General features: G+C 37.1%; 1 protein-coding gene across 2 annotated transcripts; it reads left to right on the top strand.

Annotated features, from left to right (window-relative positions):
* Window positions 1-1,703: 1,703 nt before the first annotated feature.
* Window positions 1,704-20,034, top strand: snx7 (sorting nexin 7). Of its 2 annotated transcripts, XM_043226391.1 has the most exons (10): window positions 1,704-1,947; window positions 5,135-5,320; window positions 5,402-5,512; window positions 5,749-5,913; window positions 7,398-7,596; window positions 7,702-7,901; window positions 8,804-8,890; window positions 10,650-10,751; window positions 13,092-13,244; window positions 19,086-20,034. In XM_043226391.1, the coding sequence occupies exons 1-10, from the start codon at window positions 1,825-1,827 to the stop codon at window positions 19,161-19,163; spliced, it is 1,404 nt and encodes a 467-aa protein (XP_043082326.1). In that variant the 5' UTR covers window positions 1,704-1,824; the 3' UTR covers window positions 19,164-20,034. The 2 variants fall into 2 exon arrangements, with proteins under 2 accessions (XP_043082326.1, XP_043082327.1); XM_043226392.1 differs by lacking the exon at window positions 10,650-10,751 and having other exon boundaries at window positions 1,705-1,947.
* The last annotated feature ends 1,125 nt before the right edge of the window (window positions 20,035-21,159 follow it).

The raw sequence follows: 21,159 nt of genomic DNA, 5'->3' as shown, positions 1-21,159 counted from the left end.
GGACCGTGCCACAGATTTGTGCAGGATGCCAGGATGTCGTTCATTCACAGGCAGTCACACAAATGTTATACATGTGGTGCTTTCTGCGAAGTAGACCGCTCTGTGAGATTTAGCCATTACTAGCGAGTCAGAATGGGTGTGGTCTGTACCGAATTTGATCTAATGAGGCTTATATCAGCAGCGTATTACGTAACACGCTCCCTACATTCCGCCTTACAAACGACTTTCCAGCAGGCTATTCATCATTTACATTAAAAACGCTTTTAATTAATAGCGTGCATTGAATATTCTCACTGCAACGGCTAAATAAAGATTGTTCCGTAGCGGCTCATACATCATAGCGCGCCATACTGTGACACGGTTATGAAAGTCTTTGATCGGCACACATCAAAACGGGGGAAAAAAAGGGGGTCCTATAGATTCAGCTTTAAATCAGTTATGAAAGCAAATGATATAGAATGACAGCACGCTAACGTGATCGGGGTGGGGCTGACCTTTTCTGTGCTTAGAGCCACAGCCGCCCGGTTCAGGCATGCGTAAGGCCTGCCCTTTATACAGATATCCTTATACTTCGTATGCTTTATAATGCGATCTATGCAAGTTCTTATGCAGAGGGGATTCGGGTTCGAAATTATTATTTTACCCTGACGCGCGCTATAGGACGGCTCTTGATTTAGTTTCGCACAACATCATGTAAAAATATATATAAAAAGTGACATCTAGCATGATTTCCACACAATTAAAGAACGCAAAGCATTATAATTTATGATAATTTAATGGATGAAGTCCAAATTCAAAGAAATACGATCAAGTCCTACATTCATTATATCCAAGGGGACGGTTGTTATTTGATTAAATAAATGAAATAACTGACAACTAATGAGGAATTCTGTGGCAGAATATTTTATATTAATGACTAGAGCGGTCTCATGATAAGTGCTTAAATTTAATATAGTCTGACTGGCATGTCCCCAATTAGATGTTTCCTAATAAGTCTCTTATTAGATATGCCCGATTTTGTCCCATAATGCAGTCTCGAACAGCAAAACAGTTGAGTGTTTGCACAGCTATATGGAATTGTAATCGCCACTGTCATATGAAGTCTTAATTATGAGACGTGCCACATTGCAAAGGCGTTTAAATTGAGCAACAGTAGCATCTGCTGGCTGGAAAAGGACATGGCAAGGAAGTCAGTGGCAGTTCTACAAACCCCAAACTAATGGCTGATGGCCATGCATTAAACACTAATGCGAATTTATTTCAATTAAATATATCTAGACATTTGCACATCACGTGGACTTGTCATTACTGCAGGTTTTATAGAATATATTGTATATTTTGTAGTAGCCTATACAGGTAAATGCTAGTTACACACACACACACACACACACACACACACACACACACACACACACACACACATTAGTCATCTTAGGTTAGAAACCTGACTCCAAAACCCATAATCATAGAGATTCGTACCCAAAGTGCATTAATAATTATGCAAAACACACACACACATACGCCTTTTAAACTTTAAAAACACTCATTTGATGTTAACCACTATTATTTCACGGGTTAGAACTAAGTAACCTTTAAAGGCAAGAGCTGTTGGCCAAAAACCAAGCGCGACATCGAGCCGAACACCGTAAACACACTCCTTCACGTGGGCGTCTCGCGCGGCTCAACCCTCGGCCCTTTCCAAGGCGCGCGGTTTCCGATTCTGCGCAGTGGAGACCGGTCCGCCTTCGGCTGAGCTTTTTGAGAGTTGTGCGGAAAACCGATGAAGTCCTGAAAACTTGTAACAAAGTAGCGATCTGAGCAACGATGAGCGGACCTGCCGTCGACAGCGCCGTGTCACCGGGCAATTCTTCGGTTGCGATCCCGACAGACATCGGCGGGCACATATTAGATCTAGACGAAGACGATGACTTGGAAGTTTTCAGTAAGGTAATTTATAATCGACTGGTTTCGACTGAGATCGACACGTTTTGGGTGTTCAAAACAGACACGCGAGTCGACCAGGGTTGATATCTTTACGTTCTACGTAATCAGTGGCGTAGAAATCAAACTTCTCGTTGAATTGTTGGTGTTTTGCTGTGATCTGAAGTTCCAAAGGTCAGCGATCAGGCGCTGTCATGGCATGGGTTTTTTTCCCCTTCTGAGTTACTTTCTGTAGACTTCTTCGTTTGGTGCAAGACAATGCGTATTTAATAAACGGCTCAGCCTGTGCGCATCTGTTTATCTCACTGTCGCGAAAATGTTGTTATGAATCTGTCAGACTGTCTGTCTATCTGTCTGCTACCGTCTGTCAGTCCATTCTAGTAGTCACTCCATTCCCGGCAAGCAGTTACAACACCCTAGCGATGTCTGCCCAAACGTAGAATACCGTAGCAACACCTAGTAACAGTTTAAACACCCTAACAACCTGCAAGAACAGCATAACAGTTCCTATAGTTCCATAACAAGTTACTTTAACGCTACAATAGCATCTGGCAAAAGTAAGGAAACTCTAAAAACACATAGCAACCAACCAGAATACCCTAGAAACTAGACACCCTAGAGATGTCTGGGAACCGTTAGAACACCCCAACAACACCTAGCAACAATTCGAACACCCTAGCAACACGCAACAGGTGTTTAGAACACCATAGCAACGCCTAAAAAGAGTTCACCCTAGCAACTAAACACAACACCCTAACAATTCTCAGCGAGCGTTTAGAGCACCCTAGCAAGTGGACACAACGTCATAACAGTTCCCAGCAAACCGTCGGAACACCCTAGCAACACTTATATACCATTAGAACACCCTAGCAACCGAGCGGAACACCCTTGAGTCGGAAGTCCGCGACCGATTTTACTTTTGTATTGCGACATGTTTCAGAGAAACAAAATATTGAATGGGGGGAAACGGCGTCGGTTATTTTCTCTATTTTCAATTGAATTGAATATCTGAATGAATTGATTGGATGTAGTAAGTAAGAAAAGTCAGTGATGTTGGAGGGGCGTGGTCAGTGATGTTAAGATCATGCCCAAGCCGTCAAACTGATGTCATCAGAGAATCCCCGTTGTTTTAGAGGGGAGGAGCTTTTTCAGATTTGGATTAAAGATTATGAAGGCAAACCGTTTTTTGTGTGTGTGGATTGAATTGAATTGAAACACAAAAATAGTGAGGTAACAAAATAAATAGTCAATTTTGATTTCACACAGACTTAAAAGTTACAAGTTACACCCTAACAACTAGGTAGAACACCCTAATAATTCCCAGCGAGCTGTTTAAACCACCTAGCGATGCCTAGTAACAGTAAAATCGCCACAACAACAAGACAACACGTTAACGGTTCGGATGCGACCTCTAAACCGTTCTAAACGTTGTTCTTTACGAACTATCACGTAGTTGTTTATACTTCTAGCTGTGTGGCTGGTGTTGTAGTCGGTATCGGCAGTGGATGGTTGTGAATGGAAGTGCGGTGTTTATTGGGGAGAGCAGCGGTGCAGTTTGTGCTGACTACAGGCTAGTTTGTTATGACAGGAAACAGACGCTCAGGCTTCTTTCCCATCAGCTGTGGCTAAACGAAAAGGGATTTGCATGCGTCAGTGTTTGGACCAGGAAAAGATGGCAAGACAGTAGGAAAATCAGATGTTTGTCTCTCCCCGCGATCAAAACACAAACAGCTTTTAAATCAAGTTCATGGCGATAGTACGTCCAGTTATAATGATAAAGTGTTATGGTACGATATTGTGGTTTTGTAATAATAGTAGAAATGTTTATTGTTTTTTTTAGGTTTAGTAAATATATTATGAATGTTTATGGTTTATTTTTTATTACTATTATCTTTACGGTAAAGCAGTATTAACAATAAGGTTAATACTGCTTTATATTGTTGCCCCATAAAAAACAAAAAAAACCAGAGAAATAAAAAAGTTCAATTTAATTTCTTTGTAATTGTTTTTTTTCTTTTTGAATTAAAAAATATAATTTTCTACATTTTCCCAATTTACAGAAGACAATTTTGTCAGGCATGTTTACAACAAAAATTTATTTATAACATACTAAAAGACTCGTTTCATTCAGCCCAAATGCTAGGCCTAATTATTTGTAGGTTTAGATTTTTTAAATTTGATATAAAAAGACTTATTTTTATTAATTTAAAACACAATAAAATTCAATATGCTTCCTTTATTCCTTTATGTTTTAATATGTACAGGTCATAATAAGCATCTTGTCTGAATTTTTACATATATTGTGTTACCCTGAATGATGATGCAACATTATAAATTTTTTTTTTTGACATTTTATTCTCCAAAAATGTATTTGAACTCTTATATGTAGACACTTACATTTAAATTTGCTTTCTATAGACATAAAATAACTTCTTCTTAATACTTAAATAATACTTCAAATTATTTTAATTCAGACATCTCAACACCTACAACCCAGATACATGTGTCTTAATATAAATATTTTCAAAAGAGCCTTGAAGGAATATAATTTGTTTGTTTTTTTAACTCAAGAAGCAGATGATTTTTTTGGTATTAAATCCTGTTTACAGCACTTCTTAAAAAAAAAAAAAAAAAAACGTTTTTTTGAACATCCTATTTAACAAAGAATTCTGAAAAAATGTATTGGTTTTTACAAAAATAAGTAGTACTGTTCTCAACATTGATAATAATAGAAATGTTTCTTGTGCATCAAATCAGCATGTCAGAATGATTTCTGAAAGATGTGTAAGGATGCATTAAATTTGCAAAAAAGAGACCATTAAATGTTACCCTACTGTTCTTTTGAGCGTTCTATTTATCAAAGAATCCTAAAAAATGTATCAGTTTCCACAAAAATATGAAGCAGGACTACTGTTTTCAACATTGATAATGGTCAGAAATGTTTTTAAATTAGAATATCATTTCTCAATATTAATTTTTTTAAAAGCAAATGCAGAATTGGTGCACTTATTTAAAAAAATGAATTAAGTTATTTCTATATTATGTACTTGTAATTTTCCAAGGTATTCTTATTTTTATGAGCATTGTACCATTCCATAAAGTGCACGTGTTGTTTGCTTGATGTCTAAACACTCGTGCTGTTCAGTGCTGCCGTCCCTCACGTGTCCTGACGCACATTTTGTTTTCCGTGTAGGATACGACTCTAACAGACGGCAGCTCTTTCAACGCCTCCATGCAGACCTCCCCTGCTTCAATGATCAACCAGTACAAGTTTGAAGAAGACGATGCTGACACTAAAGATATTTTTGTCACGGTTGATAACCCAGAGAGCCATGTAACAGCTATTGAGACATACATAACCTACCGGGTTGTGACCAAGGTACTGATCCGAGCACAAACTCGCAGAGTAGGGTTCTACGAATAATTCTCTCATCTTTTCCATCCTCCTCTTTCACGTCAGACCACACGGAGCGAGTTCGACTCCAGTGAGTTTGAGGTGCGAAGAAGATACCAGGACTTCCTGTGGTTAAAGGGACGTCTTGAAGAAGCTCATCCCACGCTTATCGTTCATGTAGGTGAAGTGTGCGAGCCTATTATGGAACTTTATGGGATAAGCAGAGCTGAAATGTTCATTTTCCAACGGAGATGTTCTGGCAAAGTTGTTTTAAACTTTAAACTAATGCCATAATTTGACATCATTCCATTCCCCAGTCTAAATAATTAAAGGTGCGGTTCGTTTGAAATGGTGTTTCTGGTTGCGGCGTGCTCAAAATCTCACAAAACATTGATGTGGTTCCGTCCCATCAGCCACTGCCTGAGAAGTTTGTGATGAAAGGAATGGTGGAGAGGTTTAACGAAGATTTCATCGAGACGAGGAGGAGGGCGCTGCACAGGTTCTTGAACAAAATAGCAGAGCATCCCATTTTCTCCAGCAGTGAGGATTTTAAGATCTTTCTCACAGCAGCATCTGGGGTAAGATTTGGTCGATTTAGTATTTTAATTTACCCTGGTTTCACAGACGGGGCTTAAGCCTAGTCCTAGACTAAAAATGTAAATCTGAGCCGTTTCGACTGAAAGAAACTTTCTGATCTTTAAAATATGTCAATGCCTTTGTTTTGTCTTAAGAAGAACATCGGTACTGTTTTTTTTTTTTTAAAGGCATGTTTGTAAAAATTACTTAAATGTCCAAATTGAACTATGGCCTAATCCTGGTTTAGGCTAAGCACTGTCTGTGAAACCAGGCCTTAAGCCGGACACACACTGCAATTTTTTTTAAGTCCCTTCAGGATTGTACTTGTCAGACTTTACGAACATGACGATCATGTGGGATCTCAGTTGTTACTAATGTCGGATTGTACGCCAATCGAGACGTGATTTTTTAAAAAAGGGTGCTTGCAAAAACATCAACCCACACATTATTAAGTGACCGCGGATGAAATGTTGGTTATCGAGTATGTGGTGGCAAAACCACTGTATTTAAGAAAAATATTATAAGCAGCGCCATACACCCACATGAAAACAGGGGTGCATTATCATAGCAAAGGTAAAATTTCGCAAGCCCAGGACGAGAGCGCAGGAGTTTACGGCATATAGAAGAAATCTCATGGCTTGTCTTGAAATATGGAGAAAGTTTGACGTTCGTCACACAGCAGTACTATGCGCAAAATCTTCAGACACTGCCAGACTTTAATAGGAGGTAAAAGGAATATTTTAGCATTTTCAACATTTGTCTCAGACTACCAAATCTTTTACTCAAAACTCTTTTAAGCCTCCATGATCACATGTCAGGTCACACAAACAACCCACCGCGCTGCAATGACGACAGAAAGCTTGGGTCAAACCTTATCAAACCATTCATTTGCATTAAAAAATATTAACGTGTTATATTTTTTGGATTATTCGCATGCATTAATGTATTAACTTTGACAGCCCTGGTTTTTTTTTATTGTGCCGATGTTCCAGTGAAAGGTTTTGCTTGTCTGTCAGAGACATCGTTTCCTTCCTAATAAGGACATTAAAACCTGTCTGCACACACACACACACACACACACAGTGTCCCACATTACATGATAACCACTGACCTTTTGTGTGTTCACTATATATGATCTCGGTTTTGCTTTATAAGAGGATTATGTTAAATGCACGCAGATAATGTGACAGTTTCTGTGTGTAGCTTCGGCTGAGTGACCTCTGAGATAAGTACTTTATAAAGAGCTCCTCACTTCCCTTCAGTAGTAATAAAAGGAAGTTTTGCTGTTCTGGATATTTGACGCTTCATGGGCTGCTATGATGCACGCTCACAGTTTCATCAGCTATTTGCACTAGTGTTGCCATTACTGACCGACCGTGAAAATACGCACGCATTTTCATCCATTAGAGGCTTTTGCTGAACAAAAATAATTTCGCTGTAGTCTCTTTTCAGTAACATCATGTACCGTTCCAATGATCCTCTGCAGGAGTTGACCTCTCATAAGAAACAAGGTCCAGGGTTTCTGAGCAGGATGGGGGATACGGTCAAAGCCGTCGCTGCTGCGGTCAGAGGGGTCAAAAACCGGCCTCAGGAGTTCACCGAAATGCAGGAGTACGTGGAGGCCTTCAGTCAGAAGATCAGCTCGCTTGATAAAGTTTCTCAAAGGATCGTGAGAGAGCAGAAAGGTTGGGCTTTTTTGTCTTATATACACGCTTTTCAGGGAGTTCTCATCTCTTCTGTTTGCACGGGCTATAGATATAGATATAGATATGATGTTGTTGTTGTCACAGAGTACCTAGAGGAGCTGAAGGAGTGTGGGCCAACATATGCTCTGTGGTCACAGTCAGAGGAGGAGCTTGCCGAGTCCCTGAAGAAGGTGTCAGGCTGCGTGGACAGATGCTGCAAGGAGACAGAGGAGCAGGTCAAGCATGTCAATGATCACCTGATTCCCGTCCTTCATGAGTATGTCCTCTGCGCCGACACGCTCAAGGTAGAGTGACAAGATGCTGCTGTTTTGTTTTTCTTAAAGGGGAAGTTCACCTTAAAATTCAAATTCAGTAGTCATTTGTTCACCCCAGTATCATTTCGAACCTGTATCACTTTCTTTTATTTGCAGAACAAGAAGAAAGATCATATTTCTAAAGAAATTAAAGGGATAGTTCACCCAAAAATTTAAATCCTGTCAACGTTTACTCAACCTGAAGTAGTTCCAAACCTGCATGAAGGTAGATACTTTGAAAAAAGTTTGTTTTGGGTAACCATTGACTTCTATAGTTGGTAAAAAAATACTATGGATGTCATTGGTGACCCAATACAGAAACTTTCTTCAAAATATCTTCCTTTGTGTTCGTCAGAACAAAGAAATTAATACAGGTTTTAAAAATCTTGTTTTAAAATATAGTCAAATATTACTGTATTTGTAATAAAATAAATGCAGACTTGGTATAAAAAACAAACGTTTTACTTCAAATACGTGCAGTTGTTTTGAACTTTCTGTTTGTCAAAGAATCATTACTGTAATGAATTCATTTGAACACTCTTCAAAAATCTTATTTTGCTGTAAAAATTAATAAAAATAAAAAGCATATGGTTAAGAAAATGGCATTTTTTTTTTAAGTGTAGAATGTGATCAATTTGTTTCAGTTAAACGAAATATTATGTTGTATTTTGTTCAAGGCAAATGACCTGCTAGTATAAAAATCATGTTTAAATTGATAAGATGTTTGCGGCATTTCATCCCGCGTGATATAAACCATGATGCAAAGCTAAGATCAATACAGCCGGCATAATTTTTTTCCGAGGCTTATTACATATTTCACCCAGCCTTAAATTTCATTAAAATATATTGATCACAATTTTCATACTTCATGAGTATTGATCATGGGTTTTCAGGCGGTGCTAAGGAGGCGAGACAACATCCAAGCGGATTTCGAAGCGAAGACTGAAGCTCTTGCCGCGAAGAAAGCCGACAGAGACACGGTAGGTCTATTATTGACTCTTTCAATTCTCCACGTAATCCATCCAGTGCTCCTTTGAAAATTCATGGAGATTATTTTTAATAAAACCGAGCTCTAGCTGTCTTCCTGGCTTTCATTAGACAGCGCTGAGTTTTAAGCTGGAAAAGGAGTTTGGAGAGATTATACGACTATCTCCAGATCACGGTAGATGTCTCTTAAAGCCAGACCACTCTTAAAGTGGGACGCTTTCAAATATTACTCATATTGCCCAAGCTAATATTGCCATATTTAAGTCTCTTTGGCTGTTTGAGTTTATTTTTGTCAATTCCATCAAATATCAGGTGCAGGATGCTTGAACGCTCCGAAAGGGCATTGATGGACAAAGTACCAATGGTGTCCAGAGAAGCTTAGCAGCATCTCGGCTCTCTTGTCAATTTAATTATGTGCTTTGATTGAGCGTGGTCCCTGCTGACTTACACTGCTTACTACAAAAGGCCATTTCTAAAATGAGAAGGTATCCCCAATGGCCTGATTCTTTTTTTTTTTTTTTTTTTTTTAAACCAAAGAACTATTTGATCCAGATTCACTCTCTCCCAGTGTGTGGAAAAAAAAAAAAAAGCTGTATAATAAATTTGAATATGGTCGTTATGCAAAAACGCTTATCTACATTTTGCTGTGGTTTATTAAAATTTGCATAAATTGTGTTTTGGTCAAGTAACAAGTTACTTAATTTAAACTAGTTAAAAGACAGTTAAAATGTATTACTTTTTATTTATTTAAATATATTTATTTTATTCTGTAGGAAATTGTAAAAATGTGTAATTAAAATTCTAAATTAAAATTTTAGAACATACACACACACACACACATATATATATATATATATATATATATATATATATATATATATATATATATATATATATATATATATATATATATATATATATATATTAATTATAATGTGTTGTGGTCACATAAGCTACCAAAAAGACGATTAAAGCTGCCTTAAAGCTATGTAAGCGCGTAATATATTTTATATGAGTCACGTTTAAGAACGTGTGAAACGGTTTTCAAAAGTATCCAGCGCTGTCTCACTCATCTAACACACACGATTTAACTTGTCAACTTAATAATAGAGACTGTAAGACCTGAAGTGGGTTAGAAAAGGTAAAGAGTTGAGAGTACATAAGATTCATGTCAGAACCGCGTCACATTCAGCAGCGGCAGCTCTTAAAGAAATAATAATATTCAATGGCTAATCAATGATTAAATAGTTAATAGAGGAAAAAGCTATTCCAGAGACTTCAGAGTGGTGCTGGTCTTCAGTAACAAAAAAGATGCGCTATATATATATATATTACACTAAGTACTCTGAATATCTTTTTACATAAATGTTAGATGATACTTATTAATGCAGTAAAATGACGATCAACTGCATTTAACAACTTGCTACAACAGACCTAATGCACCAATAAAAATACCTTTTGAATTGTTGTTTTTTTGAAGCAGTATATTTACACACAAGAAACGACTAAGATGTCATTCTAGGTGAGGGTGTTTAATCATTGCTTCTGTTGTAAAGCTACGTGTGCTACGTAATGTTACAAAAACTACTACTTGATGGCCTGCTGGGATTTAAACAGAATCCCAGTATAAACCCAATATACAATTTCTGGAAATGTCCTAGTGTGATGTTATTCCCGCAGTAAACAGGTTTTGTGACTTCAAGTCCAGACGTGTTCATATTCATGTGTCGATTGCTCATGTGTCCACTGAAGGAATCTAAGGTGCTGAGTTTAGCATGGGACAGCTTGGTGGGACGATCCCCTGAGGAGGTCAAACAGCAGAAACAGCAGAAACTTAAGGGCGAGATTAAGGAGGTAACATTCCCCCTTAGTGCTTGAGCTTGGCCTGACTAGCTTTTTCTGTCTTTATCTACTCAAGGGTTCATTTGACGTGGTACATGGTTTTTCCGAGACGACCACGCCTTGATATGAGGGTGTGTTGTCGCCTCGTCTTTGTCTCACACATTTTTGCCTTCATTTAGAGCAGCACGTGGCTTTATGCTTGAATGCTGTGCCGTGTGATGTCAACGTCTACGCTTTCTTAAACGCTGTCTAACATGCTGTGGCTATTTCGAGTGAATAACCGCCTAATATCTCACTCCACCGAGCATGTTAGTACAGTAGGCTTTTTCTCATGGAATCAAGACGTGGTGCATGACCTTTTTCAGACTTGCCCGTTCGTATTAAATCATTAAATCATATGGCTTGTTGAGGTGAGGTATGTTATTACGTTTTTGGAGATCAGGGCCAACATACCCATTAGGCTGAGTCGCGGGATTCGAACCCGGTCTGCATTACTTTCTCATCTTTCTGCTTCGTCTTTTCCACATCATTTCCTGTCATTACCTTTTACTAAATTGATGAGAAAAATATTGTAGGATGCCGCCATGTGCTTTCTGTCCAGTAGAGGTCACTATAAACAAGTGGCAGATCATCATCCATTTATGGTAAACTGTCTCCAATAGGTCTAAACGCACTTACTTCAGTGTCGACAAACTAGTTTGCCCAAGATTATTCATTCATATCTTCAAGAGTGTAAATAGTAAATTAGCTTGGCTCTGTGTATAAATGTCCGCTTTTGGGTGACAGCAACATCAGATCAGCGGAACTAATGATCTGGCCTGCTTGTCAGAAGCGAGACGCGGCTGTAGACAACGTCTCGTCCCTAGAGCAATGCGTCCACTCTCCAAACACAACTGCTGTTCCACAAGACATCCTCGCGTCTGATTCACACGAACACGCGCTGCGACGGAAATGAGATGGAGCACTAACAGACGGCTACCTCTGACCTTCATTAGCTTACCTGTCAATGAACAGCTTGCTCTGTCTTCCTTAAATGTTCCTCTCATTCTTGGCCCACTGATCTGACATGCCACCGTTCCCACGGGCCTGTCATTCTCGACATCACTGGGCATGTTTACTGTTCATCTCTCTCTATGTTTAGACACTGATAGTTGCTGATAGAGAGTCATCTTGATGCGCTTTCACCCTTCGAGAGCTCTTTGCACTAAATGGAGTATGATAGAGTTGTTAACCTTTTGAGATGATCACAGGCTGCTCAGTGACAGGAAAGCAGTTGAGCATTGTGTGTGATACACAGTATGGCCAAAAGTGTGTCAACCCCCTGGAATAAGTAGAGGGACTTACTACTATTCAGATTTAAAAATAATAATTAATAAAAATAAAAAAAAAGTAAAATAAATAAATGTCTTCTAACATTATCCCTAATTTAATGTTGAGTAAATACGAATAACTGGCAATTATGATTTGATTCGAAAGCAGATTCAAAGCTGTCAGATGCACTTAACATCAATGCTTAAACAACTCGGTTAGGCTTTTGAGACCACTTGCAGAAAGCCAAGAATGAAATTAACTTAATTACAGTGACCAAATCTAGTTGATATCAGCATATCAAATTTATTCCTGCACGCTCAGCGGGATCTTACAGGAGTTATACTCCTCAGTAATGAAAGTTTTTATAACGCTCTAAAAATGGCTGCATGTCAGCAGTCTGACGGCAGAAGAGCTGCTCTGATAATATTGGTGTTGCCATCTTGGTTTGAACATTCAGAGCTACATGACTTGTCATCTCTAGAGTCACAGGTCAGGATTAGAGATCCGCAAAACGACATATTTTCAAAATTGGTTAGTCAGTAGGTCATCTGAAGGATTAGTCGACAAGTCTGTCTTAAGGAAATCCTATAGAATTAGGCGGGTTTAGTGTTGAAACAACAGGCCAGATTAGGTTAGTTCTTAGCAATATATGTTAAATGCAGCCATTTCAATACAATAGATAAGATTTCCAACTAATAAATAAATAGATTAAATAGCAACAGCCTTTAACTAGGTTTCTAAAAAGTTTTGTGGAAACCTGAAACTAGTTACACTGACCGTAGTCTCTCTCTTTCTGTGAGGCCAGACGAAACATACCAATTCGCAAAACTAACCAAATGCATAGTTAATATTCAAATTTGGATGACTCGCTATCTACTACTGAATTCAGAAAAACCGCCTTTATCTGAATACTTGTCTACTTGTGAATGGCCTTCAATAGAGAACGGCGTTGTTTGGTTCCCTTCCCTGATGGACTAGTTATGGCATCTACCGGCAGAGGCTAACTGTACTATGTTAACCGACCAATCCCTGTGTGTTCAGATGAGAGATGATCTGGATAAGGCTGAGGACCGACTGGAGTGGGCAAATAACGCACTCAAAAGCGACTGGACCCGCTGGCAAAAGGTCATGAGAACCGACCTACAAACAGCCTTTATCGACACTGCGGAGACGAACGTCAGCTACTATGAAAAGGTGAGCTTGCTTAGCCCAAAATATATTTGTTTTCTGATTAATATTCACTTTTTTTGGCGCCTTGTTATTGGCATTTTATAAAAGCAATAGGCCGCTTGAGGTTGTCGGTTACCGCTCTAAATTTGATCAAGCTTTAAAATAGCGATGCATTTGAGAAATTTTAGGCATGAAAGATAAACATTCACAGCTACAGTATGAGGGGTAAAAAAAAATCGGTTCTCGTTGAGGACTTGGACAAACCGGCAACAGATTTTAGAGGGATGCATGTGGCCATCTGCCTGCACTCATTTGCACAGCCGCCCTGGATATGTGCCAGCAGAGGGTGGTAGTATCTCATTTTTATCCCTGCTGACAAGTAATTGCACTCCAAGTCTATAAATGTTGACATTGCTTGCTAGATTGGATGCGTATAAGCCGGTACACTGCTTAATTTATCTCTTTTTTTTTTTTTTTTTAAAGCCCTTTGCTTTTCGGTCTTAAACTGTAAATTAAGACTCCAAAGTTGAAGGTGTTTTACAATAGCACAAAATAAAATGAAAAGCGAAGGAAGAAGCGTTCGACTTTAGAGATGCTGTGATCTCGGTTACCCGCTGTGCCCTCGGAGGCCCTAGAAAAAAAAAAAACCCCGTTGTTGGACAGAAACGGATGAATGGGTTTGTAACGAATATGACAAACTCTCTGTTTGGTCTCTAGAGAGGTCGAGGAGACAACCAATGGGAAATTTCAGATGCAGACAGACTCAAAAATAAGCCTTGCCGTACAAGAACTGTCACTCGCACTAGTGTTGTCGAAGCTACTTTAAATGAGTAGTTTGGCAAGCTGCGGTTTTTAAAGTAGTTTTGACTGCAGACGGAAACTGACAAAAACTAGCAGTGAAACTTGAGCCAGAATAAATGTTGCCAATAACCTCTATTTAGGACACATAGGACACAGTCCCATTCTATTTGTCAACTACCCATTTGCAATATGATTCATAAGAAAATGCTATTTCAGTTTTTCTGCTTAACATTTCTGAACTCCCTGTTACTTGCCAAAACCTTTTAGCAAAATGATACATTTTGCCAAAAATGTATCGTGTACATAATCCTAATCGCCTCATAACAATTCTATATCATAAATTGCCTAAATTATGGTCAATCCAGTAACTAGTTGTTCTGGTTAATCCAATCTATTCTGCCGAATCATAAATGCCTTATCAGAAACATGACCGTTAAATTGAGCACGCAGCGCCACGTTTATTATTCAGTTGTCCACGCGTACTGCAGCATGGTGTGTCTGTTACGCGTTTCACGAATAAAACTGAAAACTTTATTTTGAGCATGGTGCAATTTCTGACAAAACGAGAGACATCGTGTGCTGAAATTTGTGAAATAAAGCTATCGAGGTATCGTTAAAACTGAACTGAAATGGAAAACTAAAAATCAAGAAATCTAAATAAATACTGCATGCTCCCAGGGCCCTGCAGACAGCCAGTGCATCACACGTGTGTTTTTTATGTAACCTCCAGGCAAAGAGGCATTTTTTATTTAATGCGGAAGGAAGAGCCTGACGGCATCAAACACTGACCTAAAAGAGAATAAGGTGTGAAGGAAAAAAAAAAAAAAAAAAAACTGAAGTAGGTGGAAGAATGAGAAAATGTGTTTGTGTAAGAGAACTTCACTGGCCTTGGTCTGTGGGGATATCTGTTAAAATGTGAAGATCCAAGTTAGAAAATGTGGTCAAACATAGGTGTGGAAGCGGTTCCTGTTGCATAGAAGATGATTATGGTTATGTATTTTTGGGTTCCTTACACTTTGCGGACGTCAAATGCTGGTGTTTCACCCAAAACTGAAAATTGGACGTTGTTACTCTAATTATTTACCCTCATGTGGTTTTAAAGACCACCTTTAAGACACAAATTAAGATATTTTTAATGAAATCTTCAAGCTTTCTGACCCTCCCATAGACAGCAATGCAGCTTCCTCATTCAAGGCCCAGACAAGGAAGTAAATCATTAAAATAGCAACATGTGACGTCAGCGATTCAACTTTTAGAATGAATTAGTAATATTTTCTTTCTTTCTTTAATAGTAATTAATGACAGAATGTTCATTTTTGGGTGAATTGTGCCTTTAAAGCATGAAGTGTGACCATTTACAAACCAGAAACCTGAATAGATGTTTTTTATAAAAAACTTGTAAAGCTTATTGTTATGCAGCTATTATTTGTTGTGGAAAAGGTGTGTGTGTGTAGTGTAGTGTATTACCAGACTGGTAATTTGGAGGTTATTGGTTGGAGTTAGTTTAGAATTGCTCTCAATTATTAAATCAGTGTGTTTTTTTTTCGCAGCACTGAATAGTTCACTACTGTGTAATAATAGTTGCACAACAATAATGTTAATCTTCAACATTTCTCTGTTCCTTTTTCCTTGCACTTCTACCGTTCTCAAAGTTCAAGTAATTTTCCCACGACAGATGGGAAAATTGCAGTCCAGTCTTTCTCTGCTGAGATGAGAAAACTGCATTTTCCACCTTAGACTGTGACCCCCAATTTTTTTCAGCTGCAAGGGTCAACCAGTGTACTTTAGGGATAATTCACCAAAAACTTTCAAATAATTATTAGATATATTTGTAGGCAAATTATATATTTATTTGTTTTTGCTTTTAGTATTTTTTTTTTTAAATTACAGTATTTTATAATTTTTTTAGTTGTTTTTTTCTTTTTACTATTATATTGTATTTGTATATTAGAATGTTTTATGTATATTAGATTTTATTTCCATTTGTATTTATATATTTGATTCATTTATTATATTTTTTATATTTATATTCATCATCATCATCGTAATAATAATAAAAGTAATAATAATTTAAATAATAATAATAATATTTAAATTATTATTACTTTTATTATTATTATTATTATTTACACTCAGCTTCCAGATCTAAGCAACACCGTGCACTACTATATAATATTAATTATTCTTAAAGTTTCCCATCTTGCTTTTTAAACTACCATAAAGACATTTGCATTCAAACCTGCATTTGACCTCCCTGTACACATCATTAAGCCGTAACAATGAAAACTCTAATAAAAGGAACGGTGTAACCCTGCATAATGGTGTGGGTGGATGTTCAACATTTGCATGCCGCTTAATACAAAAAAAAAAACACTGCAGCCATGTTCTGCAACATGGCAACTTTAGAGAATCGCCATGGAGATGCCATAGCAACAAGGCTGTAGCCAAAACGATAGCAAAGATGAGGAAGCTGTCATTAAACGTTATAATTCAGCCAGCACAGAGCCTTCAAGCACACCACAGAAACATTTCTCGTTACCAGCAGCTGATGCAACTGATGTTTAAAAAAAAAAATCACATCTCACACCTTCGACCGCGTCTCTCTCCTCGTGCAGCTGAAACACGATGTTTTTTGCCGTCTGATCTGCACCGTTACGTCTCAGGTGTGTCTGTGTTGATGATTGTCATTATTCATGCATCGCTGCCTGATTAGCGCCACATTTGGCAGAGAGCGGTTGGACCGGCTTCAGAGCTAATGATCCTCCCGGTAACACAAGAGACATTACACAGACTCCGTCGGTCAGTGAGTGTGTGTCAGACAGGGACGTGTTGCACACCAAGCTTTCAGACTCTGTAGACTACTGAAATAGGTGCTGATGGTGTTGTCACCCAGTCTGTGATCTGAAAGGGTCTCTGCTTTATTATGGTGATATTGTGTCATCGTATGCACAGCATTGCAAGTGCAGCTTTTGTTGTTGATTCTGAAGAACATGATCTTAAAAGTTAGTTGTGTTCAACTTTTATTTACCTAATGTTATTCCAGCACTTTGACTTTGGGCTGTATTTAATTCAAATTTAAATATAATTCTACATAAATACATGTAATTATAATACTTGTATAATAATCACTCTATATTTCTTTATTATATTTATCTAATATATTGACTGTTTCACATGTATATAAATGTAAATGTTATATTTAATTAATTATACTTATTATAAATTGTTTAAATTATTTATTGCACATTAGTTTTTATTAATTACTATGAAGTTTGTAATATAATGATATATTAGAATTAGAATATTAAATTCTGTCATTTACTCATATATATATCAATATATATATATATATATATATATATATATATATATATATATATATATATATATAGAGAGAGAGAGAGAGAGAGAGAGAGAGAGAGAGAGAGAGAGAGAGAGAGAGAGAGAGAAATATATAATACTTACATATATATATATATATATGTATATATATATATATATATGTATATATATATATATATATATATGTATGTATATATGAGTATGTAAAGTAACTCATTATGTATAAAGTAATGCCAGTTTTTCCATTTATTGAGGCTCCTGTCCCCATGTTGAGCACTAACAATTGTTTTCTATATTATATGTGTGTGTGTATATATATATATATATATATATATATATGTATATATATATATATATATATATATATATATATATATATATATATACACACACACACCTAGTTATATAATCAACATTATTTAAATAGAATTATGGTAAAATAACTATTAATGGCATTCAACAATTCACAGTCTGGATTTCCTCTTACTTGAAAAGAAAGATGCTTATTCTTTGCATATACTTTCGTTCCATTCCTGCATTTATATGAGCGAAAGCGAATGGCACGCTAAAGTCCTGAGCAACTGCTGCAGCCTAATCAATATGCTGAACTTGAGTGACACAGATGTCCGCCGTTTCCCTAAAGTCCACAGTTTGGTACTGAGACAAATATAGACCGTGTCCTAGTGTGTTTTGGAGGGCGACTGTGGTCCAGCGGCCTCACACACAGCCTGTCCAAAGTCGTTTACCGAGGTCACGTCACGTCTGAATCCTGTGGTGATGGAGTGCATTGATTAACTGCTTTTGACAGTCGGTCAGCCGCAGCCAACGCTCCTTCAGAGGTTCTGCTATGAAACATCGGAGCGCTTTGGGCCGAGGGTGTTGAGGTGTTTAGGGGCCTGACGAGTCCCGGTGAGGACATTTATCAAGAGCTTCGAATCTTGACACCTAAATGGCACTCGGGACGAGGAGAGACCGCAGCTTGTGAATGAAATTGGAAACCAAATGGCAGCCACTTGTCAGGCGTCACGTTTAACGCTGTCTAAATGTCTACATAGTTTTTGCTATGTAAACCACAGCAACAAAAAGGGTTCATTTAAGTATCAAGGATTTAAACGGGTGTATATGGATAGTGTCGCACTCACTTTTGCTTTGGAAAATACATTTAATAAAAAAAAAAATAGTGATGATTATTAACAGCTTGTTAATAATTTATTATATTAATATATAAAAATGTTATTATATAGAAACTCATAATAGATTAACTTATATATTATATATTATTATTAATTATTCTATTTAATATTTAATGCATAATTATTTATAATATTTGTATATTTATATATTTTAATATACTTATTTAATCTTATTTTAATTATTTATAATATTGATATTTTAATTGAACGCTGGTGTGTAATTTATTGAATATTGGCATCTGCTTTGATTAATGTGTAATATTTAGATATTTTTATGTATGTTTATTTTAGTAATTATAGTAGTATATTATTATTTATGTATTATTTACTACATTTGAGTATATATATCATTATTTGTTTTATTATATTATTATGTAATTTAAAATATATATATATATATATATATATATATATATATATATATATATATATATATATATATATATATATATATATAATGCATATATTGTTTCATTTATATAATTTACATGTATTATTTTTATTTAAATGTGTGTATGTTCTCTTGCAGTGTTTGGCTGTATGGGAGGCATTTTTGCATTCTCAAAAGACAGACGCTGAAGGAAATGGAAAGGTTGACTTTTCCTAATCTCTCATGGTGCTTTTATCTGAACGGGACCACCAAAGACGCTTTTATTCCTGCAGAAGCCAATAAGATTCATATTTAGAGACCGAGGCGCCAAAGAGAGGGGCAGTCGCCCTGTACAAACATCTCCCAGCATTCACCAACGCAGCCAGAGAGACGGAAACGAAAAGGAGAATTTTCTCTGGCATCAGTACATTTGGCCCACATTTAAATTTTTGATAATGGGGGAAAATGATAATCGCCAAATCTTTTATACTGAGAACTATTTTTCATTTTTGTTCATATAAATACAAAAGAATAACGCAATTCCTGCAAAATGAAGATGCACGCATTATGGCTTTATTGCATCATCTGACCTTTCTAGTGAGGATTTCATCCATATGATTTTTGCGATTCATATGTCCTGCCCTTTTGCAGATCGATGCAAATGCTGTTTACCTCTTATCAGAGCTCCCTCGCTGCAAAAAAACATTCGATTAGTGTATAAATAAATATAAATGCACTCTGAATGGAAGCGTTTCTTGCATTGGACTGAATTCATCATTGTGCCATTCGGGTTACTGAAACTGCGTCTTTATGCAAAAATCATATATTAAAGAAGATGCTGACATTCCAGAGTTGTTTACATGTTACTGAAGTGCATAAATCAAAAGAATTTACCTGCTGCCTTTGAATATGAAATGAGTGTATTGTTTTAGATACTTCCGTGTGATTTTGAATGCGGTGCACTAATATCAGAAAGTGTAATGAATTGCAAACCTGATTTAAAACTGTGCTTTTACAGATCAGTAGTGAATGGAATGTCTTGGAATTATCGATGTATTCTTGGAATAGCTGTAAAGGAAATGATGATTGAAAAGATGATTGAAAGAAGTCTTGTGGTGTGTGTTTTTATTCTCTCTCGAGGGAAAATGAGCAAACAGTTGGGTATGTTGGATCCTAAACTAGGTTACCATCACAGCTTGATCACATGAAACATTAAAGAGCTCCTTAAATAACTCGCTGCCGTGAAATGATCGCTTTATTTATTAGAGGAGTTGATTAAATGCGAAATATAAGGAGTGCTTGGCTAATTCCGATGTTTTCCAATTGGTTCTTTATGTAAATTCTAATGCAATCACAAACAAATCAATCCTGCGACTGAATCTTTTTAGTGAAACACAATCAGCACAAACCGGTATTGCCTTATTCACAAGCAAAGTACTTATATTAAATAGGTATTTTTAGTAATACAAAAGCACAAAGCTCGTCCAATGTAGTACAATTCACAAACAAGTTACTCTTAAGAGGCGATTATGAACAGATTCTTTTTAGTGAATCAAAAGCATACGGTGCGAACAACACAGCCAGGTTCACGAATGAAAGGCTATTACGAACGGATTCTTTTTAGTGAATCAAAAGCACACAACGCATTCGATGTAACCTGATTCATGACTCTTACGAGCATGTATCTTGAATTTGTGAGAGATAACTGATATCTCACGTTTTTCAAGCGCATTCAGTTTCTCCATCAGATCTCTCCTTGTGCCACCGATGTCCATGTGGACATGAATACTCCAGAAGCCTGAAATGGAAAAAGGAAAATCAAGCCCAGGCTTGTCCCAATCTTTTCTCGCGCGGTCTTAATCACTATTGTCTCTGGCAGAAGAACATATGTCAGTGTCTCTGCAGCAATATTAATTTGATATTTGGTTTGTAAGTACGCTGCAAAAAGCGAATGAATTCTATTGCATGGCATTTTTATTTTCCCCTGCCATCAGCAGCAGCTGTTCCCTGACTCAAGCATCTGAGCCTTCACTGGCAGAAAGCATCTCTGCTCTGGGCTTTCCTCATGGAGACTTGGAGAAGAGACGTACATGCATGCCTGAGTGACCAGATGGATCAAACAGCCTCAGGGAAGCCCGCAGTTTCCTTCCACTCGTCATGCTTTTATCTTCTAGCGCAAGACTTCAGCGTGACTAAAGAGAAACTGCCGGAGGACGATTTCAAATACTGCAAT

Source organism: Puntigrus tetrazona, chromosome 24, assembly GCF_018831695.1.
Source record: "Puntigrus tetrazona isolate hp1 chromosome 24, ASM1883169v1, whole genome shotgun sequence".
Lineage (NCBI taxonomy): Eukaryota > Metazoa > Chordata > Actinopteri > Cypriniformes > Cyprinidae > Puntigrus > Puntigrus tetrazona.
Note: the sequence above shows the minus strand (reverse complement) of the source record. Positions and strands in the feature narration are given on the sequence as shown.

Bases quoted from the DNA above. Each gene is read 5' to 3' on its own strand.
- snx7 (XM_043226391.1), top strand. From the start codon at position 1,825: ATGAGCGGACCTGCCGTCGACAGCGCCGTGTCACCGGGCAATTCTTCG. The intron at 5,513-5,748 runs GTAGGTGAAGTG...CCGTCCCATCAG, and splicing joins ATCCCACGCTTATCGTTCAT to CCACTGCCTGAGAAGTTTGT. The intron at 5,914-7,397 runs GTAAGATTTGGT...GATCCTCTGCAG, and splicing joins TTCTCACAGCAGCATCTGGG to GAGTTGACCTCTCATAAGAA.